At 44.6% G+C, this 22,914-nt stretch overlaps 1 protein-coding gene across 4 annotated transcripts in view; it reads left to right on the forward strand.

Annotated features, from left to right (window-relative positions):
* Positions 1 to 2,065: 2,065 nt before the first annotated feature.
* Positions 2,066 to 22,914, forward strand: part of NDNF (neuron derived neurotrophic factor) — a 42,175-nt gene continuing 21,326 nt past the window's right edge. Inside the window, exons 1-7 of one of the 4 annotated variants that reach the window (XM_055719944.1) lie at positions 2,066 to 2,199; positions 8,418 to 8,544; positions 9,212 to 9,302; positions 10,713 to 14,469; positions 14,549 to 14,704; positions 14,834 to 15,112; positions 18,718 to 18,784. In XM_055719944.1, the coding sequence (XP_055575919.1) occupies positions 18,765 to 18,784 (20 nt within the window). In that variant the 5' untranslated portion in view covers positions 2,066 to 2,199; positions 8,418 to 8,544; positions 9,212 to 9,302; ... (2 more) ...; positions 14,834 to 15,112; positions 18,718 to 18,764. Of the gene's footprint in view, positions 2,200 to 8,417; positions 8,545 to 9,211; positions 9,303 to 9,983; positions 14,470 to 14,548; positions 14,705 to 14,833; positions 15,113 to 18,412; positions 18,785 to 20,215; positions 20,413 to 22,914 lie in introns of those variants that run through there. The other 3 variants (XM_055719952.1, XM_005433768.3, XM_055719960.1) reach the window with 3 other exon arrangements.

Genomic DNA, 22,914 nt, shown 5'->3' on the forward strand with positions numbered 1-22,914 from the left:
TGTGTTTTTGCCCCTAGCGCCTTATCTCTTCAGTGCATGTTATTTATGCCTGGTGAAATCCCTGTGAGGACAATAGAAGAGCAGATCATACAGGCTAGCGATCCTCAGGATCCAGTAAAAATCTTTTGGGAAGCATTATTGCCCTTTGTTCTGAAGATGCTGTTTGTGCTGCCTATGAGAATCTGTTAAAAAGCCTTATGAGAAACGATGCAGCTATTGCTGGGGATTTGGAGACTGTCACATCTGGTTTGAATTCAAGAGCTTATAAGACCAGTAGTGTTGTGATTATTTTTTTTCATTGAGAATTATTGTCATCTTTATTTTATTCCAGGGAACAATTTGTTGATATGCCATCTAGAATTCTGTACTCTTTTTTTCTTGGTTTTTTTTGATAAAAAGGAGATCTGCTTAACTTTTTTGACACATTTGTGTAATTGCAAACAAGGTACCGTCAATGCCAGGCCAGGTAGAAGGTGCTTACACCCCGCTTTTTGAGTCGAGGCCAGTTCTCCTTTTCTTCTGGCTTCAGAATTATATGGAAAATGTAATCACAGTTTTTCTGTGTGTAGTTATTTGTATCAGAAGAATTTTAGTAGAAATATTTAAGGGGGTTAACTTCTCAGTGCAAATGGCTTTATATTTCCAAATGAAATTGTTGTAATGAATCTGAACATCATTGTGTAATCTCTAACCTGAGAATAAAACCTGGCTTTTAAAATGAAATTATATTTATAACGTGAAAGTTTTTTAGAAAATTGCAGTGAATGGGTGTTCAGAAAATATTACTTGATAATCTCCTTGCAAGATTGTCTCTTCCCTTCAGGCTTTTAAGAGACCAGTTGCTGGGAGACAGGTACCCAAAACTGCTGGGATCCCACCTGAAAGAGGGAGCAGAGATTTTCGCACTGTGAGGCTGCATGAGATGTCCTGTGTGCGTTCATTATAGCTCAGAAGTCATTAATATGAGTTTAAGTTCCCACACTAACAGCTTTTTGAGCTGTGCAAAGACAATCATCAGTTACAAGATTGTCTGCGTGTGTTGTTCTGGCTTTTAGAACAGGTATTTCCATTTCCATCAATATACAAAGGCCTGTGCATTAAAATAATAACCTTACAGGATTAAACATGTTCAGCATTTGATTTTGGACACAATAGGGAACAGTCCATGGGAAAGGATTTTTCTGCTGTTACATTTTACAGCGATGCTGCTTTTGCCTCCACTGATCAAAGAAACAACACTCCTGACTTAAAATACAGACTCTGGAAGAACGCAAGCAAAGCACCAAGTGAACCAGCCTCTGGAGACAAATTGCCTTTTCACGAACTATTGAAAATTAGAGTTTGACTGCAACATTAGCTACAGAATAAACTCCTGAGTGTCTATTAGAGAGACGGGACTTTTTCTCTCTGCATGAATTTGGAGCTGACTTACAGACGCTATAGCGCCAGATAGTTTAACCAGCAAACAATGTAACTGCACTACTCCCGATTAGTGATTTGGCTAATAAGGGTGAGATCATGGAAAATGCTAATGTGGTGCCTTCGGAAAATCCAATTATAATGTAACCTAATTCAATGCAAGCTCTCAGCAGGTGACCAGTGCTGTGGGCAGAGCATCCCGCGCTCAAAATGTCGTGAATCCTCAAAACAGACGAGCTTCTGTCTGTGTGGTTGATGTGGGAGGCAACAAACCCCCGTTTCATTAATTTCCACTGTTTTTCTCAACTAAACGCGAAGGTTTGTGCCTTCCATTTGTGGTGCTTAACTCATTATCTGACAACTTGCGCAAGCATTATCTGGCCCAGCCGGATGATTCAACATGAGCCATTCACAGTAAGAAAATAGCAATGGCAGGGCTGTCTTCTTTTTTTCTTTTCTTTTCTTTTTTTTTTTTTTTTTCTTTGCTCTGTTTAGTCACAGGCTTTTAATGTTTGGCTGGCTTGGGCACAAGACTGTAAACTCTGACTCTCACAAATCCTAATCATGCTAAGTGTGGGGTATTCCTTGTATTACACAATAGAGAATTTGTATCTTTTAAAATGCATATAAAATGCCCATACAGTTGATTTTCCTCTTTATTTTCTTGTAATGATGTATGTTTCCCAAATGCAGGTGCTGTAATCTATTTGAATTAGCACTGTCAGCTCAAACAACCCCAAAGGATCTGCTTTCTGCAGTGACCCAGACAAGTTTGAGGGGGTGAGTTATTTTAGTTAAAATCAACCATAGTACTCATAACAGGCATTTTTCCTTCCTTGAGCTTTGCCAAAACTGGGTATCAGCGCTCTCAGTTCTTCCTCTGGCCTCTTAAAGAACCTTCTGGCATTTCCTAGTCTTCGTTACATATTTTATTTTCCAAACACCTGCCAGCTTTTCCATCTGATTCTTTCTGGTTTGCTTTCTCCAATAGTTTTGTGTATTGATGAGTCGACCAATTTCACAGTAAGGGCTAATATGTTTGTGAAAGGTCTTTTCTTTTTTCCTTCCTTTTCTTGTAGGAGCTACTCAGGGTTTGGGGATATTTGAATTACTGTGCACGCTGCAAGAGGAGTAATTCATATACAAAGAGTAATTTTCTTTTCTGGACAAATACCTGAACCCGTAACAGCAGAAATGAGCTACACCTGCAGTTTGTGCCCCCCAGTTTATCTCTCACAGTGGCTTGGGGAAACAAGACAAGCATAAAGTGATTTTCTGTCAAAACTTCTCAGCAGTTTAAGATGATGTTTTCACTAGTCTAGCAGAAAGACTGTTGTGTCCTGCATCAATGCTGGCCATTCTGCCTACCAGGCAAGATGTGTTAGGATGCTTGACTTGAATCCCTGTGTGACTGTGTTACAAGGACTCAGACTGCCATATGAAAAATGCTTACAAGGTGATGAACTTGTAGGTATGTGGTAAGGAACTGACCATAATGAAGCCGATTGCTCAGTATGTTAAATGATGGAGGGGGGTCCAGATGTGGGTTGCAATCAGTCCTTGGAAAGCCTTGTTAGCTCAGGTGGGAGTGTGCATGTTGACACAAGTTTGTACAGACTAAATGGCGAGTTATGACATCTAAGAGACACTTAAAATGTTATTAAATAACAGATTCTAGAGAACATTCTATGTAACTTCTGGCATGGTTTTCTGTAGACTTTTCTTCTAAAATGAACCTTTTCCATTTGGTTGCAGTGTCGTATACTAAATGGCATAGAGAAATATTTGTTTCATATGTCTGCTTACATATGAAACATACATGCTGGATTCACTAAATGTCTTCATTACCATAACAGTAATTACCCAATAATAAAATAAAATAAGAGCACGTTTGAACTCATGGAGTCATAAACACAAATGAGGTACTTAAAAGCTTAGGGTCTTTGGGAAATTTTTGTCCCATCCTTTTTTCTTTCCTTTTTTTTTTTTTTGGTGGAGCTAACAGATGGGATTGAAGTTTTTTGTTTTGATTCACCACTATTTTACCTCCCATATATTTTAAGCTCTGTGCCTTGTCAAAAATGTGTGTTGTTTTAAAATTATATTTTTCTTCTGAAGGCCTGAAGTGCTATTGGTGACAGTCATACCAATGCTTATTCCATTCTATTTCAATAGGTACTTATTTTTACTCTTATACATACTGTGTGGCATGATATAAAGGTTTTGTTGGTGATAAGTTGTCTGTCTTTATAAATCACTAAACAGCACCCCTTCTTAGTCTCAGGCTGTCATTTGTTTTAGGGAGAAAAAATTGTTATTTTGAAATTGCTGGTAAAAGGTGGGAGCTGTTTGAATTGCTGGATACAAGAGAAAGTGGATCCATGATAATTCTGTGGGCCAAGCACACGAGATACCCAAATACACACCTATGCTATCATATGATGGGAAGGTTAGGTACCACAGCTGAGGATGATTTGGTAGATTACAAGCAAAATCCTGGATCGCATTACTTTCCTCCTTTAATACATTCACTACTGTTTTTTATCTTTTACTGCATAAATATTAGATTTCATGTCCAAATAATAAACTTTCATCGCTCATTTATGTCCCACATAACATTTCACTCTCAGGCTCTCCCAGTTGCTTATCTTTTCTCTTGCACAACTTTTGTGTCCGATATAAAATGATGTTGCTATTGCAAAGTTTTCAGCTTCTGCCTGTCAGAAACACTTCAGTCTTCCTTCAGAACTCTCCTGTAACCCCAGTTCCCAGCTTCTCCCTGTGATTAGTTTCTAAACCTTCTTTACTTGCAGTGGCCTTTCAAATTCTGGCATAGCATATTACATAGAATATCTAGGCTTTTTGTAATATCTTTTCTTATAATAGTATCTAGGGGAAGGTCAGGGCTTTGTTTCCTAGATCTACGGGCAAGGAATGCCATTCTACAATCCCCTAAGAGGGATTAATGTGTTACCCACTGCAATCCAAAGAGTTACGTTGTTTATATATAGTCTCATGAATTACAGTAAGAGCACGTCATCAATGGAAATATCTTCTTCTGAGATGAAATAAATTATACAAATAATAGAACTAGAAATGTGAGGTGAATGCTTCAAATGAAAGACTGCACTGTATCCTTTGGCTCCGGCTCCCCACACCCAAAGACTTGCATGTCATACTCCCAACCTCCTACCAGTCTGTCAGCATTTCACTTTCCATGACAACACGTTTTGGAAGAATTGGGTTTATGAGATGCCCCAGATTTCTGATCTTCATCCCCCTCTCCTTTCCTGTAGTTGAGAACAGAATGAGAAAAACCTAGTGTTGTACGATGATACCTTTTGGTCAAGCAAGCTCAGCTGCTCCAGCTTCCCCTATTCATCCCCCTATAACAGACTGAGAACACAACCTTACCATAATGAGCTGGAAACTCTGCCTTGCCCATACCACCCTGTGCTGAGCTTAGAGAGTATTTCCAATCAGGTTGAAGTTGTCTCTCTTGTTTAAAAAAAAAAATTAAAAAATCCTCAAGTTTTAAAAATGTTTTCTGTATTTTTACTTTGTTGTGAGAATGACAGAAGGATTTCTCTGATTTTTGCAGATGCAAGTTTAAAGGTCTGCAAGACACCACAGGGTGGAAAGTATTTTTTTGATTAATAAAACACTTTCCCACCAGGAGCCAGGATGCTGGCTAATGCTGTGTTTTCACTTACGGCAGCAACAGCCTCGCTTCCACCTGCCCAGCAAACGGGGAACACCCAGGTGCTTCCTGTTTCCAGGGCTGCTTATGCAAAAGCAAAGGGTCCACACTGGCTGCTGACCGTGAAACGGGCTGGTGGTGGTGAGAGCAGGGCTGAGGGCAGTGAAGGCAAGCAGGTAGGCTGTGTGATAGGCCATGGTTCCTGATACAAGCTGCTGATCGCTGTAAGAGTTAAGATCTTGCAAGACCGAGACTGTAGATTGCAACTTTGTTGGTCTAATGGGAGGTATCAGACCAAGGGGGGTCTGGGGCTCTTCGCATGGCTGAGGGAAAAGACTTGGAAAAGGGAAATCTCATGGAGCGAAAGCAGGATATGTGCTGCTAAAGTTTATATCGCATGACCTGATTAAGAGAGATGTTACGGCTTTCATGGAGGGTGCAGCTTCTTTGTTGGTGTTTTCATCATCAGATTGGTTTCTTTCATTAAATTGTTCGGGTTTGTTGAGAAGAGAGAGGGAGATGTTTTAATTTTCTTGGAGGAAGTTTTCACTTTGTGCCTTTCTGTTTTCAGGCATCCTGTATTTCAGCTCTTAGTTAAGTCCCAAGTTAATCGATTTAAAGCAATGGCATTACCTTCTAGAGCTGGCATACACATAGGTCCTTTGCGAGTTAGTCACAAAACCAGCTCTCTCTTGGACTAGATACAGCAGTCACTTAAAACTGTTACTTAAGGCTAGGCATAAAGCACCAGCCAGAGTATTTCCCTATGCTAAAAGTGGGGAAAGAGCCGCGCTTTTCTGAGGATTGAACTAAGAGCTGATATTTTTGTAATTCCTGTTCTTTTTCCCTTTTTCTCTGCAATGTCAAATTTGCAGCCTGTCCTTTGTAGTCACGACCCAGCATGAAATCTGTAGAAATAGTGTCTCAGAAGAAACATTCCTAGTTGTGCTAAATGGAAGGACTAGCAATGGTATTAGAAAACCACAGTCATCAACACCAAAGAGCAGGATATTCCAAATAAAATTCTTTCTACATAAATGACCTGTTTGGACACTGAAACAACTTTGGAAGGGCAGTCAACCTCTTCATATTTTTAGCTTTATTTTAGGAAGGAGCATTATGGTCATACAGGAGAAAAGCCGATCGCTTTATGAGCAGGAATAATCATGTTCTCTTACATTGTCAGTAGCAAGGGAGGGATTACTTTATTCCCTGTTATAATTCCCCTGTGGTCAAGAGTTAGTGAGGGTGGGGATACCAAACAGGGACTTGGATTCTCCAGTGATGTACTTGCTCTAGAAAGGAAGGGAACTTGCTAAAATCAGTTTTGAGGGATGAATATTGTGTTACAGTTAGCTGAAACCAGGCTTGAATCTGGCTCAGTAATGCCAGCAAAATTAGTTGCTCACAGGGATTGTTCCTAATCCTTAACAGTGACAATTAAAATTCAAAGCATGTGTTTCATGTTGTTATCTCACTGTTCATGACTTCTGAAGAGACATCTGACTTCCCTGAGGATTGGGGTGTGGTTGGGTCAGGGCGCTGTAGCTGCTTTTCTATTTCTGTCTGATAAATTAATAGCTTGCAACTTTGAAACGCAGCTAAGACAAAGCTGCAAAAGCAGAAAACCTCACCGCCAAATCAAACCCACTGTGTTACAGGGTGACCTCTATGAACCACAGTTCTGCATTACAAGATACCTGTTGGGCAACTGGGAAAAAAAAAAGGAAAAAAAAAAAAGCAATTAATCTGAATGTGCTGTTAATTTAATAGTATTCCCATGGGGAGCCTTAGACAGTACTACTATTCACAAGCTTACCATAACTTCCTACTGTTCCACAGATGCCTGTGACAGGCTCCACTTTTCATGCTCGTTCCTCTGGAGTCCTTTACTTTGGAGTCACAGCAAACCATCCATTTGTGGTTTTTGAGTCAAATGAGATTCGCGGGAAGTTAAATTCCCGTTGAAGAGAACTTAAAAAGGTGGTGCTGTACTGCCAAGAAACTTTTCCAAATAATTGAATTCTTATTAATAGAAGTTTTCACTTTGATGAATGCAAACATTCAAGCTATAGCATGTTGTGAGGTTCTCTGTATCTGAAGACACAGATAAGAGATGTGGGAAAGGCAAACAAAAAACCCTCTGAGTAGTACCAGGGAGGGGGAGGATATTAATAAGTAAGGAACATCCCTCACTAGTTTCTTGTTTGTTCTGATTCATTTGGCCTATTCCACCCCATTTTGTTTAGTTTCTGTGTGTAAACATCAGTACTGTTGACAAGCAGTATTTAATTTTAGAACAGCTCAATCTTATGAAGACTGTAAGCCTTTCTTCATCTAAGAAAAAAATGATACAGACATTGCACCTCAATTTATGTATGCTATTGGGGTGTAACACCGACACGATGTTTCATGACTACTAAGCAGATACCATTCATCTTGGTCAATTGTTCTCAAAAATTTTACATTTCAGTTGCAGGCATCTAAATCTCCATTAAATTCTTCAGGCTTCTTTAAACTTCTGCAGATTAGTCCCTGCAATTCTGCAGGCTTTCTGCCTCTGAAGTCCCCAGCAGACCCGCGGGGCTCTGCAGAGCCAGGCTGACTCTGGCTTTGCCGAACTGCATGGGTTTTCCTTGCTCTATAGGAAAATGTGTGCAGATAGCTCAAGTTCAAGGACTGTACATGCTGGTGGGGATGTTCATGCACACACGAACGCATCCCAGGTTGTGCTCATGTATGTACTTGCATATTTATATTATACACATAGAAAATAAGTGTTCAGTTATGAAGGTTTGAGTGTAAGAGTTAAAGATACATGCTATTTCCTCTAGGAAAGAAACCTAGCAGGATTGCTAAAACTTTTAACCTGGCCACATAACAAGAGTCAGTATGCCACGTCCCCAGGGAGGAGTGTTGTAGTAAGAGAAAATGGAGATTTCTTTTTAACCTGGAGCTCAAGCTGCACCAGGCTTTCATTTTGTGAGTCTTTCCAGGCTAGGAAGCTTTGCCTCTGTTAATGATGCATTGTGTTCCAGGCTGGCAGAGTCCACTCCCTGCCACCATGCTTGCTTTCTCAGTGCCGGCTTTCTCATTATACACTGGTGAGGGGAAAGTGCATTTCCATTGATTTTTATTTACTCTTTTATAAGAGTACTTTTTAGTTTACTATAACAGTTTAATTGGGCTCCAAAGCAGTCTGTCCCGCTCACAAAAGCATACTGTTGTTCCACCTCTGTTTTTCCTTTTGGTATGAGGGGCCTCCAGAGCTAAACCACCGTCTCCTCTCTGCCCACAGGCGGTGGAAAGGCTCACGGTGCACCTCTGTGCGTGTTGCTGGAGTGGCGATGGGCAGATGGCACCTTCCTTCTCCTCAGCCTCCTTCACCCAGCGGCATGTGGGGTTTCAGCAGGAGGGAGCAGCAGGTCAGTGCCTCTTGAGCAGAGCTGCACTTGCAGCTGAGAGGAAGGCTGGAGTTTTCTGAAACAATATAATTTTAGACAAGCCTGAAAAACCACTCCTGGCAATTTAAACACCTTTCCTTTGTAGTGAGAAAGTACAGTATAAAATCTGGCTTCCTCAAAGGCTTCCTGGGCCGTTCTCTCACCTCGTAGAGCTGGTTTGCTTCGTGCAAAGCACAAGCTCTTTGTTACAGGGAGTAGATTATTTTGGGGAGTTTCCAAATGCAGGTACAACCCTGCCTTACTCTTGCATGGAGGGGAAGTGACCCAGGCAGAACAGGTCCATGCTCCTGGTTTCCTACGGAGCAGTGTTTATGAAGCTGTGCTGGCTGCGTGCGTGCAGGTGTGCTTCTGCCAGGCCTTCCCAGTGACTTTTATAACATCTATGACATGTCGTATTTGCCATCTTCAGTCAAATTTGATAGAAAGCCAGCAGGTCTCGAGGGTGTTAGTGTCCTAGAGGTGGGCAGGTAGAAGATAGGGGAACCTCTCAGCTCAAGGAAATCTCAGTGCAAACTCTGGGCTTATTAGGCATCAGAGAATCCACACCACACCTTAGCCAAGTGAGACCTGTCCCCTAGGGGACCCCAGTTTCATGCTGTCTGTTTGATTTCCATCCCTGGTGCTGCAGGTTGCAGGGCTGGTGAGATTTTTCTGAGGAAGACAGGCCATAACAAATAAACGTGGGATGTGTCTATTATGGACTGTGGACACACGGAAAGGTATGACATTAGGGTGATGTTTTTCTTGTTATTACGGTCTGCACGATCTGAATCTTGTAGAGTTTGGCATGCAATCAACTTCTGCCTGAGTGGCTGTACTATGGACCATCAGACATTTTCCTGATGTATGTATTGTTTCCGTAAGAGTATTCTGTTTCATACTCTTCAATTTGTATAGGAACAGCTGTCTTTCAGAAGGCTGTCTGATAAAGCCATAAAAGGCAGATAGGTGGGTCAGTGATCCATCTTTCCTTCCATTATGGTCATATAACACAAGGCAGGGTTACATAAGGTTACAGTCATGTAACACGATCGGTTGGTTTTCCAGTGTTTCTGGTTGACTAGTGCTGCAGTGAAAGAAAGCTCTATCTTTATTCAGCGCTCTGGAGATGTATCACGAGGGGAGTGCACACCAAAGTAGTGTAACCTCACGTATAAATTTAAGCCTGTTGCATTCCTCTAGGGAACTGAGGGTTTATATTTTATGTTTTTGGTAGTTGTTCACTGGTGAAATTACATGTCAGCAGGACAATAAAATAAGAATATAAAATGTGAGTAATACGTGTGCATATTCACATAGGTAGACACAAAAACCAGGACATGTTCAGAAGATGGAGTCCAACCTGTCTATTTTCATCAGTGTGATCTTTGTCGGAATAAAGGTATCAAAATAAAGTCATTGCTGTACAGACTCGTCTGTGCTCTGGGGATCATAAACTTCTTCAAACAACTGCATATGTGACTTTATGCTGGGAAGGAGCTTTATTGACTCTAGAGAGAGCAAGCACGTAAAATGCAGAGCATTTGTAATCCAGATCCAGGCCAATTTAGAGGAGATCTGTAATGTTATCAATAAAGCAGGAGAAGGCTATAAATTAGCGCATGATAAATGCATTGATGGGCTGGCAACTAATCTAGACAATGCATTGAAATGGTGTTATTGATGCCAGGCTGAAGTTGGCACAGCTGAGTGCTTTGACACTGGTCTTCCCTTGATTTGGCAATGGGATTTTTGCGGACATGGTCACCACCATCCTGATGGTTTCACAGAGAAGCCACGCTATCTTCTTTGGAAAAGTGGGGCATAATAATCAGCACTTGAGGATGCTGCCTTGTCTGCATTGTGCCAGACCTTTACTGAAGTGGCATTGCATTACTGTGGCTAAGCTGTAGCTGGTGTTAATGTTGACTCCCTCTTCAGTTCACCAACATCCCATTTCTTTCTTAGCAGGAGTAAAATATCATTTGAAAACGAATGTGCTGCATCTTTTCCTGCTTTCAAAGATTATTGTGGTGATGGGGAAAATAAGTGGCTTCTAAGCTGTACGTTTCCTATTTGGCTTTTGCTTGGTTTTAAAATGCTTTGGTTTTAAAATGCTGTTTCCTTTCCCTTCCTCTTTGCTGAGCCAGCATTCACAAATCTTAGAAAGAAACCCTGCCCCCTTGAAAGACCCGTTCTCTCAGCAACACTGAGGATATTGCCAGGTAGGAGATGTCCTTATTCTTTTGGGGACTTGTCATCAACTGTTGGTTGCACGTGAAGGTGTTGCATGTCTTTGCCCTCTCTGACCGTGTTAGCTGGTTAGCACTGTGCAGATCCTCTGTGTACAGTGTGGAGTGCTTTCCCAGGGGGTATGTTTGCCACAGGGACCTCCTTTTCCAAGTTTGGATTCTGTCCCCAGAAACATAAGAAAAAACAGAAGAGCTACACGTGGACCCCAGGATAAAGTAGATTCCAGTGAGAAACTTGGGGATTGTGTAATTTTTACCTATGTGTTTCTTGTATTCAGTTTAAGAGTTTTTTAAGCAGTGCTCTCAGTAACATTCCTTAGAGCCTTCCGGCACAGCAAGCTCTGGTGTTTACAGACAATAAATGCCTGTTCTGTGTAGAGGGGTGGGAGAAGAAATTGGGGTTGGAAAATATTTCATTGGCTTGTATGAAAAACCTTAAAGCTGGTGCTGAGAAAAAAATAATTATCTTTAAGTAAACAATTAGATTTGGAGTACTAACACCCCAAAAGTACTTCCAGCCAGTTAGTTCAGGGGTGCTCTTTCCACTCGGACTCTGACTTAGTTGAGACTCTGTGTTCCTCCAGCTGGCGTTTTGAAAATGAGAGGAAAGATGAAAGAAATTTATCCTGCCAATTCCTCCGTGGTCCTTACGGTAGTAAGCTCATCTGCACAGATTTCTTAATGTCTTGAGGCAAGCTCTCCCATGGGCTTTCCTGAAGACCACACACAGACTTTCAATTCTCTTGCGTTTTTTCTGTTAATTGCCCATCTTCTAACAAGCAGTCCTTGTGCTTATCAAGGGTCACAAATAACTTCTTTTGAATAGCTCTGATGTGCTTAGCTACAAGGAAATTGTAAATAGAAAGCTCTCTGTTGTGCCTTTTGCTCCTCACAACATATGAATACTATGAAAAAACAGACAAACTGGTTGGGCGTGTTGACTGCACACGCACATCTGAGGCTATGTGTGAGCCCTTCACAGAGCCATATGAGTCCTGCAACCCTGCCCAATTTGTGGAGGCTCCTACCAGAGACAACACAGTGAGTGCTTCTGAAGGCAAGTTACGTGCATTCCCACATGCTGTATTCTTTAGTCAGAGACAAATTCCTGCTTTTATATAAGATGTTGGTTTTTAAGCTTTGCATAATTGTGTTCTGCATCATTTTGATCTTGTGTGTTTTAAAATTTTGCTTTCCTGGCCAATGCAATTTATTACAATTAACTTTTAATCTTATGTATTGGTCTTGATCGTCTATTCACTTGAGATGGGAAACAATTATAGATCTTTGAAATAGATGTCCTACTTAGACTCAGCAAAATATCTTTAACAGCATAATAAGAGAGGTTTGAAAATTATAGTAACAACCTAATGTGCAAACTTGGGAACTCTGTTCCTGAGCTGTGCTGTCTGCCATTGATACAGCTGGGTGCAATAACTGGAAAAGGTACTGAGGAATCAGGGTTCCTGTTGCTGGTTTGCTGTGTGACCAGAAACCAGACACACCTGGCTCAGTTTGTTGTGTAAAGACAGTCACCTAGTACCGTCTGAGATGCCACTGGGTATCCAATACATTGGCAGATATGGTACAGGGCAACTGGGAGGCTCATACCCTTCCGTACCAAAAGCTATGGCCAAACAGGAGCCCCAGAGATATCTCAAAGGGTGTTAGGTGCCTCTCTTCAGGAAACTGAAGTAGCTTTTGGTCTCCCTGTGTCTTGTTTTCTCCGTCAGTAAAGACTGTGATGCTGGTTGCGCAGGGATGTTGTAAGGCTTGACATCGAAAAATGCATTTAAGACAACTTTGTAGGTTATTTTCAGAATACAGAAAGTCAGAGACTTTCCTCTGCAAGAGCTGAATGGCCGGCAGGGTGAGCTTTCGGTTAGTTGTGCTGTCTGAACACACGGCCAAGGTGGACCAAATCAAGACCAGCTCTGCGGCAGAGTGCTGACGCTGGTCGGCTGGTCCTGTCAGCTCTCGTTGGAGGGGTTTGTAACTCTGGGTTTGACCCTGAGGACCAAAATCGGTCCCCCGCAGTAAGTTATGGCTGAAATCCCCACGCGTCGTTGGGGCACCTGAATTTGTGGCCCTGGGGGGGCTGGATGCATGCTTCGACGTTTTGGGAAAGTCCACCAGATGGAGCTCTTGTTTGAGGGATAAAGCTCTGGCAGGCTCTGCAGAAGCTGAGAAAAGAGGAGATAGACTTCGTTTTTCTTGCATTGTTTCACGTAACGGGGTTGAATTGAGCAAGCCTGACTTTCCAAGCGCTTGCTTTTAACAGGAAACGATTGATGCTAAAGATGCGGAAAAAGGAAATGTACATTTGCAGCTAGAAGCGCTTGAAGCTTTCACTGATGTTTTCATTTTCTTCTTTTGCAGAAATGTTTTAGCATTCGCTCCCTCAAACATTTCTGTCCCTTAGTATGCTTCCCATATTTAATTAGAATAATTGCACCCCTTAGCTATTAAACCCATATAAAATCAAAGCACCAGAAAACTTGCTTAATGGTTTAGAGGAGAAAAACCACATACAATTGCAGCGTGAGAAGGAAAAGTATCCAACCTTAAACTTAGTTATCTAAAAGACAGCTAATAAAACTTCGGAGCGTGACCAAGAAAGCAGAATTAAGCGTGCCTTAGTCTGTTTTCTGAAAGATGTAATCTGTGAGTTCAGAAGTCCAGCTACATGCCATTGCCACCAGGACCGTACTCATTTGGTATGCATGTCACCTCTCAGATTTGTGCCTCAAAAGCTTTGAAAAACACATTTTTAGAAGCATTGTAAACACCCCAGCTCTAAGGACATTCTGCTTGTCTTCAACATGAGTAGTACGAGCACCGATGAGATTTGGCCCCTGCTCCACGCAACGTGAGGTAGTAATAAGCCACATTCTTCGTGGAAAGCAAAATGAATGGATAGCACTAATTTCACCTCCTAATGAGGCAGACAAGTCATTGCAGCCCACCTCTGTTCTTTGTAACACAACGTAGCCATCTTGACACAGCATCAGGGATGTCCTGGGGGTAACATAAAGCTGAATTTGACTCACTTGCTATCGGATTTATTTTAAGCTCCACCAAAAAACATGTTTATACCGATCGGCCTTGAGCTTCAGACAACGCAAAGCAGGCCTACTGCCTCATGCCACGGGATTTCTTGGTTTGTGAGATGAAAAACAGTCAGATGATCTTTCATTCTAAATCATGTAGGATGAGCTTCCCTTCAATAATGCCTTTAGAAGAACCATTTTATAGGTTGCCTCCCCACTCTTGTTGCCTGGAGCTCTCCTCCGCTCTGTAATTGAATGCCAGCACACAAAACATCACTGGGAATCGCTGGGTGCTACTGGATATACGTGGATACGAAAAAAGCAGCATATGTGAGTTAATGTAGCTGGATGTGTACTTTTAAGTGCGGTGTGGTGGCTAGTTGTAGTTTTACAGTAGCCAGATGTTGCGCCATGCTCGATTTAACCTCTTTTTGTATTGTTACAGCCCATAGTGCAGACTTTGAAAATAGATGAACTTGAAACCTGGGGCTCCCCGGAGGAGAGAGGTTAAGAGTTCGTTTTCTTGTTGGTCCTTCTCAGTAATTACAGAGAATCAAATCTTAGTTCTGAAACATTTCAGATTCTCTCAGCAATGGTGTCATCTGGTGAGTGACTGACAATTCCCTTTTCCTCATTCTTTCTCAGTGGTTTCTATTAAATAAATCGCGTACTCTGATTTCCTAGGGATCACGGGTATCTGCTGATTAAATACACTCAGTGGCATGGGTCAGCGCTTACTCACGGCTATTCTGTCAAGAGAGCGTGATGCTTACTGCAGACAGCAACGTTATGGGCAAATATGTGCATAAACAATGTAGATGTACAAGAATACTAAGAATTGTGAGCATCTTCCTGTTACACTCAGCTTGGCATCATCTGGGAAAGTCCAAAGGGAAAAATGTCATGAGGGTGATTTGGGTGTTTCTGCTGAGCAGAGTTTGTAATATCTTCTTTTCTTCTTGTAATTAGTTAACCAGAAGGGAAGAAGTCTCAATCTTGAAGTGGGAGCTGAGGATATTGAAGGCTGGTCATCACCTTGAGGGAGAAAGGAGAAGAAGAGGAAAAGGAGGTTGATGCCATGGATTTTTCAGTGGCTTGGAGGGAATTAGGACACTGCAAGCTCCCCTGGTCTGTCCTGGGTGCAAGCAAATCCTTCTCAGTCAGTTGCCATCAGATAAACCCAAAATCAGCTCTTCAAATTGGTTCTAGTTCTCTGCCACGGACATTACAATCTTTTGTATTCCACAGGTAAGCACTTAGAGTTCTCAAATTGGCCCTAAACATTGCAATTAGTACTTTGGCACTGAGGTTTTACGAGGAGCAGAATGTCCTCTTTGTCCAGACGTGTGCAGAAGCTGTATGTATAGCTGAACTTCAGGGCACGTGAAGCATTAAATGCCAAAAAAAAAAAAAAGTTATTGTTTAGTTTTAGGTACCGTTTTTGAACGGCTGATTCTTATTGCCAAGGGAAGAATTTGTCGCTCCGTTGTCTGAGCATGTAATACTGTGGTCAAAAATAGTGACTTGAATAAATACTTTGCGGCGACATGTCAAAAAATTCTTCTTTGAAGACAGCAATATAATGAGAACCTAGATCTGGGCTGTATCTATAGGAACACCTAGTCACATAAGAATGAAAGGGAGTGTGTTCTAGATCGAACTTCATAATACGTCTAATTATCATACCATTCTCCTTTATTAAGTTCATTTGCTTTAATTAGAGGAACAGATATTTTGCATCAGAGTTTAAGGGGTCTATGGCACACTTGAGATTCAATCAATGGTTTGTTAACAGTTTTATCTAGAAAGTAGATTAGATTATTTAAATTATGCAAAGTAGTATCCTTTTTCATTTCTCAGTAGAATAAAGTTATGATTAAGAAATAACGCTTGGAGCATGAGAGCTTTGCTTGTCATTATTTTTCACACCCAGATTTGAGATTTTACAGTGAATTTGTTCATCTCTAATCTGGTTTTATAATATTATATCAAATTTGGCGAAATAAAACAAGTGCTACAGTAGTGTATATATTTTAGATTTGTGTTTTTATTTTTGGGCTGTTGGAGCAAAAAGTCTTGTTAATTAGTTCATAAAACAGTAGGATTAAAAAGAATACACTGGAGGTGTAAAACAGTCAACACCAAGAGAGTTTAAAGATTAGCTTAATAAATAAAACGTAATTGGATAAAATAGGCAAGTAATGAGTTAAAGGCAACCCAAATGTGTAATTTCTTGGGGTCAGTGGCAATGCCTCAGTTTACACCACAGCTGGGTAAGGCCTAGAGGGCACGTAACAGGGCGTAGTGAAATGGTATTAACCACTCCCTGCTGTTGTGGTGTCTTGTTTTATCCTTCTCCCACCAGCACTTTTAAGTAATGCAGGAGGAATATTGGGTTAAATCACAAGCTGCACACCAACTGCGGCACCTGCTTTTGATTTTTCTCAAGATAGGGTAAAGAAAATGTCCCTTATTGGAACAAGAAGCTGTAACTGAGGCTAGAAGGGAGCCAGCAGAATGCTTGCAGGATGCTCAAACCATCCCGCTGCGGGTTGCAGTAGCTCCGGGTTTTCAGTGGAAGTGCGTTGGGCGCAGTGCCCCTTGCCTGCCTGCCTGGGCTATGCTTGGTGAAGCTGCAGTGCGCGCGGGGAAGATGTTCTTGTAGGCTTGTGCTTTGCCTAGCCCTGAAAGGCTGTCACCTCTCATGCAGGTCACTGCTTCAAGCAGCACCCGCTTGCAGCCTAACAGGCAGAAGAAAAACGTACTCAGATGAAACCTGTGGCTCAGCCTCAGGCAAGCAAGACCCAATAAGCAACATCAGCGTTTCTACTGAAAGCAGGAGCATCATCTCTGTGCTTGCAGGAAATAATTTTGGGTTTATCGCTTACCTGCATGCTGTCGCTGCTTGGACTCCACCTGGGCATGCATGTGTTCCTCAGCAGCAGCTACTGAGCCAGATGCTTCCTGGATGCCTCTCGAGGCCCCTGCTGCCCAGCCAGTTCCTCTTCTGAGAGAGTGAGCACTGTGTGGTGCTGCATAACTAAAACCTATCATGGTCTACAAGGCATAATTGATTGTTAAGTCCAGTTTAGCATCTCTGTTTCTGAGATTAATAAATAACGATACCATTTACCTAGCAGCAAATATTAATTGATGGTTTACTGATAACAAATCCTCAGATCTGCATCACATACAAGAACCAGATAATTGGGTGAAAAAAATTATATATACATGCAATTAAACACACACATGCAAGCACACAGAGTGTCATCTGTCCTCCGCACCAAATGCACAGCAGCATTGGGTGCTCAAATTTGCAATGAATTATTTATATGATGAATTATCCCTCTTTCTCTCCTCCTAGAATATCCAATTGCCCATTTCCATTTTTGTTTCAGAAGGATTTATTATTCAGATTTATTCACTGTTTAGCTTATTAAACATTTCCTCCTCTTTTTCTCCATAATATATAACACGCATCTTGTTTTCTGGTAGCACCTATTCCTCTGCTCTAAATAGGGTCTGCCAGTGTGGTGAAACCGTGAACAGTGCAATTGTTACCCAGACAGTTTACACTCACATTTGTGAATCAATTACATATGTTCCAAATTTTGGATATGTATTTGCTCACTTATGTCAAAAGGGTTTCAGCCCCCAAGTAAAATCATCCACAGCTACAGACAAAGATTGGGACTGCATGGGAATGAATAGTTTGGTTCTCACCAGTATTTAGCGTGTAGCTTTTGAAATTGCACCCATTTTTGCTGGTAAAACTCCATTCCCTGGAAGCCTTTGAGAGGGTGGAAGGAGAAGATGAGTGCCTAGAACCAAGTCATTTAGAGGTTTGCTGGTCTTCTCCCCTTCGGTTTCTCAGTTTTGCCGCATTGGCATAAGGAACAGCGTTTTAGAGTCAGACTTGTCACCCTGGGTGTTGCACGCTGCCACGCCTGGGACCTGTTCCTGCAAAGACTGTACGAACACAAGTCATCTCTGGGTGCAGGGGGTAGCATTGCAATGCCAGTTTCCTAGGTGCTGGGGTAGTACCTGGGACAGTTAAATGCATTTAAAAGGGATCACCTACCCACAAGAATTTTCTGTATTTTGGGCTTTCGTTGTTTGGTTTCCATTTAACTGGCTGCCCTAGTACCTTCCAGGCATTCACGTAATTTTCAGCACTTGAAATCCACCTTCCATACCTGTGTTTAATATTTTTGTACCTTATAAATTTTGAGAACAGTGAATCTTGTTCTGAAAGTGTTTTAACTTCCTCTGGCTGGGAGTCAATCTGTGCTACGCTTTAAATCACGATAGAGATTTACAGTTGTGATAGAGGTGGAGCTGCAAGCATCCGAAAGAAGAGTTATCTGTGTGCGGAGGAGTCGGTGTTCACATACCTCAGTAAATAATATCCCCGGGATGTCATCTTGCTTCCCCTGAAATCACAAACAGTAATACCCTCTAAGAACAATAGCACTAAAACTGTCCTCGGGTTAAAAATAATCGGTTTGCCTGTGTGTGAAGCGCACAGTCTCAAGAGCTCTTTGGCTGGGTAGCAATATTTTACCTCTAATGACCTCAAACGGGAGCCAGCCATTTTTGCAGGCTCTACAGAATACTGTTGTGCCACGAGTCATACCCGAAGGTAGCTGCCTGCCTTCACCTGAGCCCATCCCTCCCTGCTGGCTCTGCACACTCCAAAGGCTCGGGGAAAAACTAGTCAGAATGCACTGGGTTTTCTTTGCTAATTTTGGCTTTCTTAATTAGGCAGATTCTCCCTGTTTCGGATGATTGTGTCTTCTGCAGCAGAAGAGGAGCACGTGTAGTTTGCTGAGATTTTTTTATTTTTTATTGAGGTGTTGCAGTTGGAGGTGAACGATCTTCTAGAAAGGAAGAAGTCGGGATGCTGTGTGCGCATACCAGGTATTTTTAGGTTCTCCTTAAACATGCATAAATTAATTCTAAACTTCTGTGTCTTTCCTCCCTTCCCCAAACTCCTGCCCTTGAGCCTATTTGAAAACGATAAATAGAGTTGTGAATATGTAAAAACAGCGATATGAAAACAGAAGGATAACCGGGTGGGGATTCCCATGGGACTTCTTTTCTTAATGGTGTGGGGTTTTCAGTGAACTTAAATTTAATTTTTGAGCAGACCCTTGGGTGAAGTGCTCGCTGGCTTGCGGCGAGCGACCCAGCTGCTCTGTGAGTTAAGGGAGCGGGAGGTAAGTGGCAGTAACTAATGGCAATTCGCAGAGGTCTGGACAGCTACGTGTCCCTGAAGACATGAGCTCTTTTGGGGGCTGTGTCTTCACCCTACAGAATATGACGATTTGCATCCCTCCGCTGAGGCTTCGCTGTCAGATCGGTGCGGCAGGCTTGTCAAGGAAGGAGGTTTTATTTTATTTTTGCCCTCCCAGTCTGTTGAAGCAGTGGGGAAGGAAGGATTACCTTCAGGGAAATTGCCCATCAGCTGCCGTTGGTAGTAACTTGTTTAATGCTTAAGTAGCACTTGACGGTTTTATGACTGATGTGCCAAAAGAGAAAGAAAAGGGGAGAGGGTATGGTTTTTGAATGGCAAAGGGTCCTTTCTGCCTTTTCGTTGCAGCTTGCAGGTAATAGGAAAACGCCGACGAAAGCTGCCTCTGATCAAAACCGAGCGAGGGAGGTTGGCAAGGGGTCGCGTACGCGGCTGCGAGACGCATTTGCTAACTTGCAGGAGGGCTTAATAAATCCCATTTCTCCCGCATCCTTGACCGCTCTCCCGCCGCCGCAGGGATGTTAGGCAGCATTCCCGCCGCCCCATCCCCTCCAAGCAGCGGCTGCGGGCAAAGGAGGAGCGGGCGCGCTGCCCCCAACTCCGCCCGCTGCCCCCCCAGCCGCCCCGTCCCGGCCGCGGGGCAGGGTAACGCTCCCAAGATGGATGGTGAGCGGCTGCTCGCAGCGCGGCGCGGCGGCGGCGGGCGCGGCACAAAGCCGGGCGGCCGGGCCGGGGACGGGGGCAGCGCGGGGCGGGGACCCCCGGGGCCGGGGGCAGCGCGGGGCTCCCCGCGGGCCCGCCCCTGCGCGGAGCGGCGCGGTGGCGGGGCGGGGCGGCCGCACCCGCGGGGCACCCCCTGCCCGCCCGCCCCGGCGGCAGCAGCGAGACGCGCCGCCGCTCCGCGCCGCTCCGCGCCCCTCCGGCAAACTTTTGCCGGCGCTCAGCGCCGCGCCGCTCCTGCCGGGAGGCGAGGCCGGGGCCGTGCCCTCGCCCCGGGCGGCGCAGGGGGCCTGGGGGGGGCTCCCGGCTGCTTCTCCCCGCGTTTTATTGTTTTTCCTTTTTTTTTTTTTTTTTTTTTTTTTTGTCCGCGGGGAGGGGTGGGGAAGGGAAGGGGTTATAAAGCGCGAAGGGACGTGCGTGACACAGTCCCTGCTGCAGCCTGTCCCCGCCGGAGCCGGGTGTTAGGTAAACACCCACCCCCCTAAACAAAAAAAAAAAAGCTTCCCTCCCCCCCCCCCCGCCTCCGCGGGAGGGACGGGACGGGACAGGACGAGACGGGACTGGACGCCGCAAGGTAAGCCACCGGGCCGGGGAGCGGGGCCGCCGCGCAGCCCCCCGCTGCTGCTTGCCGTCGGGCTGGCTGGACCCCCACCCCGGCTGCGGGACCCCCGGGTGCAGCGAGCGGCCAGCCCGGCGCGGTCCCTCCAGCCGCGGCTGCAGCGCCGAGTCGCCGGCCGGCACCGCGCTCCGCCGCTGCCGCGGGATGCAGCCGGCCGGACCTCGCCCCCTCCCGGTCCCCTCTCGCCCCTGGCAGCTTTGGGGCTTCTCCCCCCCCCCCGGTCCCTGCTCTCAGCCCGCGGCGGCCGGTGCCCCGCAGCTTGGGCTGCCGCCGGGAGCCCTGGCTCGTTCTCCGGCGGCTGGGTGCCAGGCAGGCAACGGCTCCGGCCCCGCCAGCATCCTACCTTGTTTGCGGTCGGAAAAGAGAAAAACCCACCAAAGCGGCTACCAAAGAGAAGTAGATGGAAAACTCAGCGCTGGGCTGTAAGTGCTGAGATTTGCTAGGCGCAGCTCGGGTCATGTTTTTATTTCGACAGCACAGAGACAATGGCTCCGACGCATTGTTTAATCACTTGCAGATAGAACTTTCATGGATTTAAACCTTCACAGTTAAAGGCTAGTGCAGGTTTTTGAAAAGTGGTGACTCTCTGAACGTTTTTGTTCTGGCTGTATTTAAAGCTTGGGTGGTAACACGCCCCGATTCCCGGGACCGGTGAGCTTGGTGCCAGGGATGAGCGTGATCCTGTCTGTGCCGCGCTGCCCAGGGCTGCTCTGGAAATCATCCCGGTGGACGTTTCTGTGGGCAAGGCAGCCTCTGCAAGGGTGGTTTCAGAGAGCGGCTGGCAAAGCTTGTAGCGTCCCTTGGACTTGCCCTCCCCACCAACGGATCTGGTTAGCATCTAGTTACAATCTTTAATTAAAACACTTAAACAGTATTACTGTTCTGGTGGCTTGCCTGAGCTGCAGGAGGTGAGCTCAGAGAGGAGGCGAGGTCCCCAGCGTAAATCCGCCGCTCTCCCTGGCCTGGCTGGCTGTTTGCGAGCAGATGCCTGTGACACAAGTGTGGCACCAGTGCTCTGCTGGAGCATCCTACAGTCAGGCTGCGTTGGCAGCCTCGTCTAGCACTGTCTTACAGCTGGTTCCCAGCCTAGGTGCTCCGATTTTATACTTGGTCAAGCTGGTAGAGTTGTGTCTGTGTAGAACTGGAAGAGGTGAGAGCGATTTGAGGGTGAATTCCTCCCTGGGCGGTTGGCAGTGAGTGATTTATACGCCAGTGACCCCGGCAAGGCACTGCTGGCTTGGCCGTAACCTGGTTTCCGTAAAAATAGCGCTTGGGTGTTAGACGTCGTCAGCACCCTTGGCCGTGCTGTAAGGGAGCAGGGGGAAAAACTTCGTGATTCTGTTCAGCCTACTTTGAAAATCGCTGATTCTTAGCTATTTTAGGAATGGCATTTCAGATTGCTTCTTGTCAGGAATGCCTCATCCTCCCAGCCTCGCTCTCCAACCTCATAGCAAAATGCATACCTGCGAGAGGAGAGCTGCCGAGGTCAGCTTTCTGGTACCACTAAAAATCTCTGGGAATACTTAGAGTAACGTTTAGAATGTAAAACTTGTTAATATTTGAAGGAGGAGAGGACATTTTAAAACACCGAGAGATTTTATGTTCTAGTTTGACCATTAGAAATGTCATGAAGCAGGAACGTGCAGCAGTGCACCACGTGTGGGTACTGTAGGCATGTATTTGGGGTCCTGTGGCTGTGTTTTGTCCTGTTGCAAGGAGAGTGATTACCTGTTCCTTGGGGACTGACTTTCTGTGTCAGCAGATAATGAGCCCCCCCTAATTTGAAAGAGCTTTATCATATGTCTGAAAAATTCCTTTAGCCTTGTTACGTTTCTGCGATGAGAACTGCGGGTGCATCACGCTGGCCTTGTTTCTGCGTGGCCCCAGACAGAAAACCCATTGATTTTTCTGCTGTGGAGGGTGGGTGCTACAGAGTGTCATCGCAGCCCTGCCAGTGAGGTGGCACAGTGCACAGACATGCTGTGCTCTGCAGTGCCTGTGAGAGATGCTGGCTGCTCCCTGGCATGAGCCACACCTGGCATGCATGTGATGTGCTGCTGGCGTCATCAGCCAGTGTGTTACCTCATACCCCAGCCCCCCGGGGAAGTTTGGGGTTTGGAGATCAGATGCGCAGTTTGAGAGGGAATTTGAACACCGTGTGGGGTGCTGGTCCCGCAGAGATTATACAGGCCCTTTTTAATTTTAAGAAGATTGTCACAGAGGTGAGGCAGAGCTGCACAGGATCGCCCTGCGTGCCTGTTTTGTTGTGGATGACTATTTCGGAAACACCAAGGAAAAGCATTTAGGTTTCCCCAATGTTTATAAATACAATATGGTGCAAACTGTCAAGCAAGCTGTTCAAAATCACGTAACGCCTGTGTTGCCTTCCCTGTTCGGCTCGAATGCCTTCACCACATACTCGGCGTTCATCTGACGTTTAAAGCTCCCGGCACGCAG

This window comes from Falco cherrug, chromosome 1 (genome assembly GCF_023634085.1).
Source record: "Falco cherrug isolate bFalChe1 chromosome 1, bFalChe1.pri, whole genome shotgun sequence".
Classification (NCBI taxonomy): Eukaryota; Metazoa; Chordata; class Aves; order Falconiformes; family Falconidae; genus Falco; species Falco cherrug.